Consider the following 12,500-nt stretch of genomic DNA (forward strand, 5'->3'; position numbering starts at 1 on the left):
AGAGCTCAAAAAGTCATAAGTGCAATTTTAAGCGCCTAGGTATGGAATTAGCAGGAAGTTGCAGGGATGGCCTTTGGGGTCAACCGTTTTCCTAATTTTTTTTTATTTTTTTTAACTTTCCGTTAAGAAAATCGAAGATTTTCAAAAATCGGGAAGTTATTGTTTTCACCTCGTTTTGCAAAAATCGAATTTTCATCAGATCTCGACGTTTTAAGGTCATGGAAAGCTTCACTGACTACCCCTGTGATGTTGTCACTATGTCTCTATGTGTGTGCGTGTGTGTGTGTGTGTGTGTGTGTGTGTGTGTGTGTGTGTGTGTGTGTGTGTGTGTGTGTGTAAGTATGTGAATTGCTTATAACTTTTGGACGACTAAACCGATTGGAACCTATCAAACGGCGTTCGAAAGAGTTTCCTTAAACTGAGATGTCCTGTAAATTTTAACCGATTCAGACTGATAGATTTTGAGAAATTTTGACGAATCTCAAAAAAAATAGGAAAAAAATTTTCTTTTTAAGTGGTTTTTTTGGAATAACTTTTCAACAGCTTTATCGATCAACTCAAAAATCAACTCAAAAAAGCTAATCTGCCCTTAAGCTTGAAAAAACCCGCCGATCGCCGCTAACCCAGTCAAAATCGGTTGATTCGTTTTAGAGATATTGTAAACGAAGGAAGCGAAAAAAGTTTTTTTATCTCATGACTTCGACATTTCTTTTCGGATCGTTTTTAATGAAACAAAATAATTTTTAGAACTCAAAAACCGCGTTGATCGCCGTCAAGAACGTAATAATCGGTTGAATAATTCGAGAGATATTTTTGACGAAATATTTGGAAACAAGTCGTTTTTTAACATAACTCCGACATTTTTGGAATAACTTTTAAACGGTTTTACCGATCGATTCAAAAAACTGATCAGCTTTTAACATCAAAAAACCACGTCGATCGCCGCCATTTCGGTCAAAATCGGTTCATTTGTTCGTGAGTTATCGTTGACGAAAAATAACCGAAAAAAGTTTTTTTTTTTAATTTTTTTTAAATTACGTCGGATGCTGTTAACTACGTAAAAATCGGTTCATTCATACAAAAGTTATTGTGGTTTGAAAATTCGAAAAATTGTGTTTTATCAAACTTCTATCAGTCTTTTGAGCTCGACAAGCTCAAAAGCATAGAAAATCTATCTCATTAAGCTCAGAGAGCTCAAAATAACACATAAACTGTATTTTTGAGCTCAAAGAGCTCAAAAACATCATTAGTGGAACTTTAAGCACCTAGGTATGAAATTAGTGGGAAGTTGCACGGATGGCCTTCAGGGTCTACCGTTTTTTTGATTTTTTTTTGAGTCTCGAGTGAAAAATGTTGGTTTTTGAAGTTTTAAGAACTCTCTCCAAAGGACAGCTCTGAAAATATTTTTAAGAGGTCGCCCCAAATTTTTTTAAATTTCAAAAATCGTCAAAAATCGAATTTTTTTTTTTTTTTTTTCATTTTTTTTTCTCGTTACTGTATAATTTCATAGACAAAAAAAATAAGTTTCTGAAAGTTTCAGTTCAAAATTTAAATTTCGAAAGGTCACTCATAATTTTTTTCTTTAATTAATTACACCGGCACACAAAAAAAAAAGTTGTCAGTACTTTTGATCTGACCTACTTATCTTCATGTATATTGACGCACTGAATCCGAGTCTGAAGTCAGTTTTGCCCGTACACTGTCAAAATTTTAAGTTAAATTCAAAAAGTGTTAATTAGCCCGTTAAGCTGACAAAATTTGAAAAAATAGCAAAAAGCGCAAAAAAATTGCATTAAATCATGAAAAATCGAAATTATCGAAATAAAAAATTTTTTGGATTCAGATTGATTGTTTTTTATGTAAGGTAAAAGTCCCAATAGATAATCATGTACCAGTATATGATCACTCCATGTATTTGTATACCTATATTTGTGAATATAGATATACAAATACATGGAGTGATCATATACTGGTACATGATCATCTATTGGGGCTTTAACCTTACTTTGTTTCACTGAATTTGAATCTGAAATTTTGTCACTTTGAAGTTTTAAAATTAGAAAAAAACCTTAAAAAACCAAAAAAATCGGGAAAATTACAGTTAAAAATATGAGAAAAAATCTATTAAACACGATTGTTAATGACTTAGGTGCATTCTACTCTCATAGATGGAATATGATCTTAGAATTGAAAAATTGACAAAATTTTTAAATCCTTAAGAAATAGCATGTAAGGAAAAGATACGAAGCCATATTTTCGAATTTCAGACTGTTGTTCGTTTCCCGACTAGAAATTTCAGTGAGGCAGTGATTTGGCACAAGTAAGGCATGCCGAATTCCAAACTTGCAGTAAGTGAGGAATCCAAATCAGGCCGAAGTTTGGGATGTAACGCAGTTGCGAGGCTCAGCCTACTTTGGCTTCCTGATTAGGTTGCAGTTTGGAAACCAAATTCGCAACGAAGAACCCAAATCTAATTCTTTCTTGATTTTTAGCTTTTTTATTATCAAGCGAAAATTAACAATAACAAATGCTTATTATTTTATCTTCTTTTACTATTTTAAGTATAAATATTAAATTTAGGACTAAATTCTTTAAATATTACATGAATAAAAAAAATTAGGAAAACGGTTGACCCTGAAGGCCATCCCTGCAACTTCCCGCTAATTCCATACTTAGGCGCTTAAAATTGCACCAATGACGTTTTTGAGCTCTTCGAGCTCAAAAATACAATTCATGCATTATTTTTATCTCTCCGAGCTCTCCTAGAAGAGATGCTTTCCTAGCTCAAAAGTCTGATAGAGATTTGATAAGACACCGTTTTTTGAATTTTTAAACCGCAATAACTTTTGAATAAATAATCCGATTTTTACGCGGTTAGAAGCATTCGACGCAGTTTTTCAAGTTCCACAAAGAATCTCAAATTTTGAATTGATCGCACTAGTAATTTTGGAGTTATTCCGAAAAAACACTTTTTTCAGTTTTCTTTCGTTCACGATATCTCTCGAACGAATCAACCGATTTTGACCGGACTGGTGGCGATCGACGTGGTTTTTTGAGGTTAAGAGCTGATTAGTTTTTGGAATTGAACCTTTAAGCCGTTTAAAAGTTATTCCAAAAAAACCACATTTGAAAAAAATTTTTTTTTCAGTTTTTTTACGATTTCTCAAAATCTATTGATCTGAATCAGTCCAACTAGTTTTCAAAATCTAAGTTTGGTAAAGCCCTTTTGAATGGCACCAACCGCGATGAAATCGGTCAAGCCGTTCAAAAGTTATAAGCGGTTCACATACTTTCACACACACACACACACACACACACACACACACACACACACACACACACACACACACACACACACACACACACACACATACATACATACATACATACATACATACAGACACCGTGACAACCTCGCGGGGATAGTCAGGGAAGCTTCCTGTGACCTTCAAACGTCGAGATCTGATGAAAACTCGATTTTTGCAAAACGGGGTGAAAACAATAACTTCCCGATTTTTGAAAATCTTCGATTTTCTTAGCGGGAATTTAAAAAAACAAATACTTCTTTGCTTTTATTTAATATTATTTTTATTATTTAATTTTATCTTTTCTGTAATTTTTTTTTGTTTTTTAGAGCGTTTTTTAATGTGAAGAGGTTTTTTTGATTGGTAGATTTGATAAGTCAAGGAGGAAGGAGATAATGGAGGGGTTGGATACACTAATCACACATAACACAACTTTACTTCACACTCGCCTTAATAGTAATTATAATTAGTTATTATTAATTATTGAAAATCGTGCATGTCGAACGCGAGACTCAAACACGGTACCGGACGCACAAGGGCCCTATACAATACCGCGACGCTACGCCAATGATGAGCGACCTTTTACTTCAAGATACTTATAAGCACAACCAATGTTCGGCTTGCCTAATTTAAAACAAATAAGATTCGAATTGGGCTAGCCTAAGTTCGGAAAGCCAAGTTCACTCCAAACTAGCAAAACTCAGGTTATCGTTACTTGAAACCAGTTCGGCGTTCCCATGATATATCAGATTTAAGGAATCCATGAAACTTTCCTAGTTACGTTCAAATATGGCAAGCCAAACATTTCGTTCTGCCTACCTTGGTTTTTATGAGGTACAACCTAGGCAAGTCTAAGTTAGGCAAGCCAAACTTGCCCCGAATTGGTTCTTTGGCATATGCCTCACTGAAATTTCTAGTCGGGTACGAGACACCGTGTTTACATGTACAATACACAAATACTCTCATAAATACACACTTTTATATGTAAAGAACTAAAAGGCTTAACCTTGGAAAGACTTAAAGCCAAATGTCTTCTCCCACTCCGTTTTAGAGTACTTTGGCAAGAAACGCCGAAGGTCGTCAAACGTTTGGAATGCCTAACTTGTAGGAAATTATAAAATCCAAAGGTCTACGGAAGTTCGGTTTGCCAAACTTAAAAGTAATTGGGGCCATCTATGGTAAGACGAAGTTTGGCGAATGTTTGGAATGCCTATCTTGCAGGAAATCATAAAATCCAAAGGTCTACGGAAGTTCGGTTTGCCAAACTTGAAAGTAATTGGGACCATCAATGGTAAGACGAAGTTTGGCGAATGTTTGGAATACCTAAATTGCAGGAAGTTATAAAATCCAAAGGCTTACGAAAGTTCGGTTTACCAAACTTGAAGGTAATTAGGGATATTTATGGCAACCCAAGCTCCGGCAAATCTTTGGTTATCGTTACTTCCAGCTAGTCAGGCATTCCAAAGGTTCGCCGAAGTTCGGCTTGCCATAGATGTCCCAAATTACTAGCAAATTTGGCGTGCCAATCTTCGTTTTGCCTAACGTGGATTTAAGAAGGCGCAAATTAGGCTTGCCTAAGTTAGGCAAGCCACACTTGCCCCTCACTAATTCTTCGGCATTCCTCACTATAATTTCTAGTCGGGTTGTATCGAATTTTTAAATTTCCGCTAAGATAACTAAAAATTTTCAAAAATCGGGAAGTTATTGGTAGAGCTAAAAAACTACATCGATCGCCGCCAACCGCGTGAAAACCAGTTGATCAATTCAAAAGTTATGGCAGTTTGAAAATTTAAAAAATTGTGTTTCATCGAACTTTGATAAGACTTTTGAGCTCGAAGAGCTCAAAAGCATAGGAATGCTACTTTGTGAGCTCGGAGAGCTCAAAATAACTCATAAATTATATTTTTGAGCTAGAAGAGCTCAAAAACGTCATACGTGCAATTTTAAGCGTCTAGATATGGAATTAGCGGGAAGTTGCTGGGAAGACCGTCAGGGTCAACCGTATTCCTAATTTTTTTTATTTGAATTCATCTTGGGATATAGGTGTTCAATCGACTTCTGATTTTGTTGGTAAATGTATTATCATGTCCTTAATAAGTATACAAAAATTTAGAATTTTCTGACGATGTGATTTAACCACGGCAACTACCTCAGTTCACATGTTTACATGTTTCTATGAAGCAAAAAATATTCATCATAAGGTCATTTTGAAAAATTTTTACTCTTGCAATCGTTTTGTTCATACAAAACTGACTGAGAAATGCTTAAGTACAATAATTTTTAACTTCCCGCTAAGAAAATTGAAAATTTTCAAAAATCGGGAAGTTATTGGTTTTACCCCGTTTCCCGAAAATCGAGTTTTCATCAGATCTCGACGTTTTGAGGTCCTGGGAAGCTTCCCTGAATATTTTCGCGATAATGTCCGCGATGTGTGTGTGTGTTTCTTTTTTTTTTTTTTTTCCTTAGGGGGGGGAATTCTTTTTACGGATTCTAGGCATAGCTGTTTGGTCTGGATATGCGGCGACTCAACGCAGCGTCATACTGAAACTCGACGCTGACGCCCCTACCCACTAAACCCTAAACCCCCTTCTCTTCTATCCTTTGATCCCCCATGGTACCGCCGTAAGGCATTTCTTCGCGGGAGGAGGAATTAGCTGCCGCTCTTCCTTCTAGTGGCTAAGATGTTATTTCTCCCTTCTAGATTCTGTCTTTTACTCTTTTCCTCTCAATGGATCGCAACTCTGTAAGCACTTTTGTAGCAAAAGTGCTTGTGGCGTTCCAGGCAGCTTCTGACGACAACATTGCTTCTACTATTGACTCTGGTTGGGTTCTCTTTTTCAGAATCTTCTCTAACTCATCGCACTGTTGGTTGAAACGTGGACACACAAATAAAACATGCTCCGCATCTTCATTGACCCCTGGACAGGACGGGCACTCTGGGGTATCATCGTGCTTAAAGTGGTGAAGATACTTCCGGTAACATCCGTGTCCTGATAACATCTGCGTTAGATAATAGTTGATCTCACCGTGACTCCGGTTGAACCACACATCAATCCGAGGTATGAGACGGTACGTCCACCGTCTTTTCTCTGCAGCATTCCACTCCTGTTACCATCTTGCGATGCTGTGCTGCCGTTCTTTCCTTCTAAGATCTTCAGGGCTCAGTGTGGTTGACCTTTTTCCACTAGGACTCTGAGAGGCAGAGTACCGGAAATAACACACACTGCTTCCTCTGATATTGTGCGGAAGGCGCTAGCTACTCGTAGGGCACTCAGTCGATATACTGCTCCAGCCTTTCTCCATGATTCTTGCGTCTTTAGTGCGTCGGCCCAAATGGATATTCCGTAAGTGAGCACCGATGTGACTACTGATGACAATAATAGCCTCCTGCTCTGCTTTGGGCCTCCGACGTTTGGCATCAGTCGTGCGAGACTAGCCCTCACTACTGACGCTTTGGCACTGACATGTTCCACTTGCTGCTTGAAGTTGAGTCGGGCATCAAGCATCACTCCCAAATATCGGATATAAGGTTGTGATGTGATTTCTTGTTCACCGACTGTTAAATCGCAAAGATTTAAATAGAATATTCTTGAGCATACATTTATTTATTTCTAAGTCCAGATGTTTGTTTGTATGCTTAGCTGTAATTTTAAAGGTTTACAAACCCTTCATGAAGTTTTAAGCGTACCATTCATAAGGAAAGGTCTTACCATTTTTTTGTTATCAGCTTAGGCTGTTTTATTACGTTATGACCGTCTGTCCAAAATTGAGGAATTTGTCGAGCGTGAGAGTCCAGACTACTCAAAACTCAAGGTTAATGACTACTTGCAAACTAACATATTTCTCAGTCCTTCTGACCGCCCACGTGCGACTTGAGAGGTAGTAATTGGTCATTTTTAACCCCTACCTTTTAAATGTATCTAAACATAAGTTCACTAGAATTTTTACGTAGCTTTTTAAGTTAATTGTACTTGTACTTTCATCTAAGCAATATATGTATTAAACTGACATCCTCTTTATTTAAAACTACCTTTATCTGTTCCAAAGACAATCCTTAAAAAATAACAAAATACAATAAATTCGCGTTCGATTAAGTTCTTGCGCGACGTCACTTATAAATAAATTAAAATATTCATAAAATATTCGCTACGGAACGCTTGAATAAAGTTAAAGCATCGATAAGCGGTCTAAGCGCAATACAAGACAAATTAGACGAGATCGATCCTACTCAAGATCACAGTGAAATCACCGTAGAAATTGAGGACTATTTTCATAGAGCTTTAGCAAAATTTAAGCGTCTATCTAATCCAAATCACGTAGATAATTCAAGAACACTAGCAGTTACAAACGCAAACAATAACAACAACACGTTAATGACCAAACTTCCGAAGCTAGAGTTGAGAACTTTTGACGTAACTTTGGAAAAATGGAGACCTTACCGAGATTGATTTCGTGATAATATTCACAAATGGGACTGCGCTGATTCAACTAAGCTTGACTTTTTACAAGCTACTTTGAAGGGTGAAGCCGCTCGAACAATTGAGGCGTTCGAAGCAACCAATGATAATTATCAAGAAGCCTGGAAATTATTAGAACAAACATATGATATTGAATATATATTGATTTTTCGGCATCTTGATTTGTTACTAGAAACTCCAGCTATGAAGTATAATTCGGCTAAAGAAATTCAAAATTTACTGAATCGCGTGCAGACTCAGCTTTTAGCTATGAAGGCCCTGGGAGAAGAAACAACGAGTTGGAACACTATGGTCGTACATATAATCATTAAGAGATTACATAAGGATACGGCTAGAGAATGGAATCATCGAATGAAGGATTCAAAAATGCCCAGAAGTGAAGACCTGATGGTTTTCCTGAGAGAAGAGGCCACGCGCCTAGTCGCGGTCTCCCCTTCCAACCATCATAACTCGCACTCAAGCTCGCATCATTCTAATTCCAATCATCATAATAATAGTCATACCCATGGATCCAAAAGTTCAGACTCAAAATCGCAGCGTTCGGCATTTGTATCAAGTGCTGACAACAAATGCCCCCTTTCTCAGTGCCAAGGAGCGCACAGTCTTGTAAAATGTGACATACTTTTAAATTTGTCCATACCAGATAGATTTAAAAGTGCACGAGCCATGTCATTATGTCTCCTATGTCTACTGCCAGGTCACAAAACCCGCCTATGTCAAGCAGCTAGTTGTGAATGTTGCCATAAAGGACATCACACTCTCGTGCATTTAACAAACGAAGATTGGAAAACAGTAAAATCAGCTGCATGACAATCACAGCAGGTTAACACCATAGAATCAACAGCAACCACTCCGACTCCTCAGGTACCTACTCAAGAAAGCAGCTCTCCTACAGTACTATTAACTAGTGGGCCCGCAGTGGATTTACTAACAACTGCAGTAGTTGAAATGTTAAACAAGGACGGCACACCGATTCGATATCGAGCTTTGTCCACACATGCTCCAGCTCAAATTTTATGACCGCACGGTTTGCACAAAGACTAGGGCTCCAGGTAAAAAAATGCGAAATAAACGTTAACGCTATAGGTGACACAGTGGCCACTACAAAATTCCTGTTAACCGCTAAATTTAAATCACGCATAAACGAATACTCCCAATCATTATCCTTTTTAACAGTGGATAATATCGGAGGTTTGCAACCACTATCACCAGTAGATACTTCCAATCTTTGTATTTCAAAGGGAATAAAATTAGCTGATCCAGAATACTATAAACCTCAAGAAGTAGATATTCTTAGGTTGGATTATTGGAGGAAGCGTAGTGAGTTGTAAACAGCAAAATGATACCTTATCATGTAAAACGATAAGCTTAAACTTTGAATTGGATAAATTCTGGAAAATAGAAGAGGTGGCTACAAATGTACAGTCATCATCCGAGGAAATAGCCTGCGAAGAACATTATTCTCGTACCTACACTCGTGACAAAAATGGGCGTTATGTTTTAGCGTTACTATTCAAAGAAAATACTTTACCATCGGGCGATTCTCGGCCAGTAGCTGAAAGGCGTCTACAAGGGATCATCCGTAAAATGAGACGAGATCCCGACTTCAAGAAACAATACACTGCGGTCATGCAAGAATATATCGACCGTGGATATATGACCAAAGTCCAAGTCCCAGTTGAAACTAGTGACGGTTTTTTCTTACCCTATCATGCTGTCATCAAAGAAACGAGTACTACTACCAAAGTACGAATTGTATTCGATGGATCAGCAAAGAGCACTTCAGGTATATCCCTCAACGAGCAGTTAATGACGGGTCCCATTTTACAGGACAGCTTATTCACGACCCTTATTCGTTTCCGAGCATACAAATACGTTCTCACTGGAGATATCGAGAAAATGTATTTACAGTTCCTCATCCGTCCAGAAGATCAAAAATATTTACGCGTGTTATGGGTCAACGAAGATGGAGAAATTGGAGTGTACGAATTTAATGTTGTTATTTTTGGAATAACATCATCTTCTTTCCAGGCAATACGTAGCCTTCAGCAACTTGCTCATGATGAAGGCGTCAAGTTCTCATTAGGTGCAAAGGCTCTGCTCCAAGGAATGTACGTTGATAATTGTCTGACAGGATCTGACTCTATTGAAGAGGCTTTAAAGATCCGAGATGAAATACGTGAGTTGCTTCCCCTCGGCGGGCTGAATATGAGACAATGGGCATCAAATGAGCCAAAATTACTTGAAGGACTTTCAGATGAAGATATTAAGCAAAAATTATCTATCGAGGACAATAGTATAAAAACATTAGGTTTACAATGGGATGCCTCGAAGGATGTCATCGAGTATAAGATAAGAGAGCCGATTCTCTCAGATAAAGTTACTAAAAGAACAATTTTATCTAGCATCGCAAAAATATTTGATCCTCTAGGTCTTCTAAGCCCGATAATTGTTAAAGCAAAGATCATTATGCAGCAATTATGGGACGATAAGGTTGCCTGGGACGAGTCTGTTCCTCAAGAAACCTATACGAAGTGGCAGATTTATTGTAAAGAATTACCTTTACTCAATAGCATACACTTTGAAAGGTTAAGTGTACTGACCGATTCAAGAGACTCAACTGCATGGATTTTGTGATGCCAGTATGAAGGCCTACGGAGCGTGTATATACCTGCGTTCTCAAGATAATGAGGGTAGGATTAAAGTTGTTTTGTTATGTTCAAAATCTAGAGTTGCACCCTTGAAATCAATATCTTTACCTAGATTAGAATTATGTGGAGCCTTATTGTTATCGGAATTATACGTGTGTGTTAAGAAATCTATAAACATAAATATTCAACGTACTGTGTTTTGGTCCGATTCCACTATAGTAATTCATTGGATTAATACGCCTCCACATTTACTTCAGACGTTTGTTGGAAACCGTATTTCTGAAATTCAATCAAAAACTGACTCATCTACATGGCGACATGTCCGATCTGAAGACAACCCGGCGGACGCTATCTCAAGAGGACAGCTACCGTCAGAATTCTTAAAAAACAACAATTGGAAGAACGGACCCTATTGGCTTCATCGTTCAGAAAATTCGTGGCCAATCTTAGAAATTACCGCTGTAAAAGAAGTACCTGAAATGCGTAAATCTTCCTGCTTTGTATTCTCTAAACCAAGTGAATTTTTGACACAATTCTCTAGCATGTTTAAATTACGAAAAATCTTCGCTTACGGTTTTCGATTTAAACTTGACAATCGATGTAAGGGCCCCCTGCAAGTATCTGAATTATCTGCCGCTACTACACGTATTTTAAAGCTAGTTCAAATATCGTCTTTCTCTGAAGAAATCAACCGATTGAACAGTAGTAAGGATCTCAACCATGACAGTTCAATCGAATCTTTATCTCCTATTATCGACAACGATGGATTATTACGTGAAGGAGGTAGATTAAGGCATTCAAACCTTTCTACATCGCAAAAGCATCTAATAATTCTACCGAAGAATCATCACGTTACAAAACTGATAATATTGGAAGAACATGTACGTAATTTTCACTCAGGTACACAATCCACGTTATACGGCTTACGGAGACGATATTGGATTGTACATGGTCGAGCTCAGGTACGCCAAGAGATCTCTAAATGCGTAGCTTGCTTTAAATGCAAACCTGTATTGGCTCAATTCAAGATGGGTGACCTACCTGAAAATCGAGTAATTCCACAAGACGTCTTTTACAATACGGGTGTAGATTATTGCGGACCTTTCTTTGTGAAACAGAGAAAATACTATAACCGATCAAGCGTAAAGATATACGTAGTCGTATTTGTATGCTTATGGTCGAAGGCGATTCATTTAGAAATTGCTGAAGATTTGACCACCGATGCACTTATCGGCGCTCTTTCTCGATTTATTGATCGTCGTGGGAGATGCAAAAATTTGTATTCGGACAATGGCACAAATTTTGTGGGAGCTAATAACCAGCTAAAGGAAGTATACGCCATTCTAAACGCTGACTCTAGCGCAAATAAAATCCATAACACCTTGTCCAAAGAAGGTATTAGTTGGCATTTTATTCCACCACTATTTCCTCACTTTGGAGGGCTATGGGAGGCTGGCGTAAAATCAATGAAAAATCATATGCTCCGTGTAGTTGGTGATAAATTATGTACCGTTGTAGAGTTTCAAACGTTTCTCAGTAGAATCGAAGCAATTTTGAATTCAAGACCAATCTCTTATATTTCACCCGACTCTAACGATCCCCTTCCTATTACTCCTGGTCACTTTCTAATTGGCAAATCTATTATGAGTTTAGCAGAAGAAGATCATCGTGAGGTTCCAATAAATCGATTAACAAACTGGGAATATGTCACTCGTATGAAACGTGATTTCTGGGATAGATGGCATAAAGAGTATATAAGTAGTTTAAATGTGCGAACTAAGTGGTGTACTGGTCAACACTCCATAGGTATTAGAAGTGTTGTGTTATTAAAGGATGACAATCTACCGCCCCTGCAGTGGTCATTAGGCAAGGTTGTTAAGATAGACCCAGGTAAAGATGGAATAATACGGGTAGTAGATGTGCGTATCGGTAAACGAGTCTACACTAGAAATGTGAGAAGTTTAGCTCCATTGCCCAATATCCAGAGCAATTACCAAAATTCGATAAACAGTGTAGTGCAATCCGTTAATCAAACTGAAGATTAAATTACTAGCTAAAGTTGTGTG

General features: G+C 37.7%; 2 protein-coding genes across 2 annotated transcripts; both read left to right on the forward strand.

The window, feature by feature from the left end:
* Positions 1–8,799: 8,799 nt before the first annotated feature.
* On the forward strand, positions 8,800–10,420 carry LOC123274432. Its single transcript, XM_044742038.1, has 2 exons — positions 8,800–9,103; positions 9,186–10,420. The coding sequence occupies exons 1-2, from the start codon at positions 8,800–8,802 to the stop codon at positions 10,418–10,420; spliced, it is 1,539 nt and encodes a 512-aa protein (XP_044597973.1).
* A 7-nt stretch (positions 10,421–10,427) lies between these two features.
* LOC123274434 lies at positions 10,428–12,479 on the forward strand. The gene has a single exon (XM_044742039.1). It carries the CDS (start codon positions 10,428–10,430, stop codon positions 12,477–12,479), a length of 2,052 nt encoding a protein of 683 aa, XP_044597974.1.
* The last annotated feature ends 21 nt before the right edge of the window (positions 12,480–12,500 follow it).

Source organism: Cotesia glomerata, unplaced genomic scaffold, assembly GCF_020080835.1.
Source record: "Cotesia glomerata isolate CgM1 unplaced genomic scaffold, MPM_Cglom_v2.3 scaffold_34, whole genome shotgun sequence".
Classification (NCBI taxonomy): domain Eukaryota; kingdom Metazoa; phylum Arthropoda; class Insecta; order Hymenoptera; family Braconidae; genus Cotesia; species Cotesia glomerata.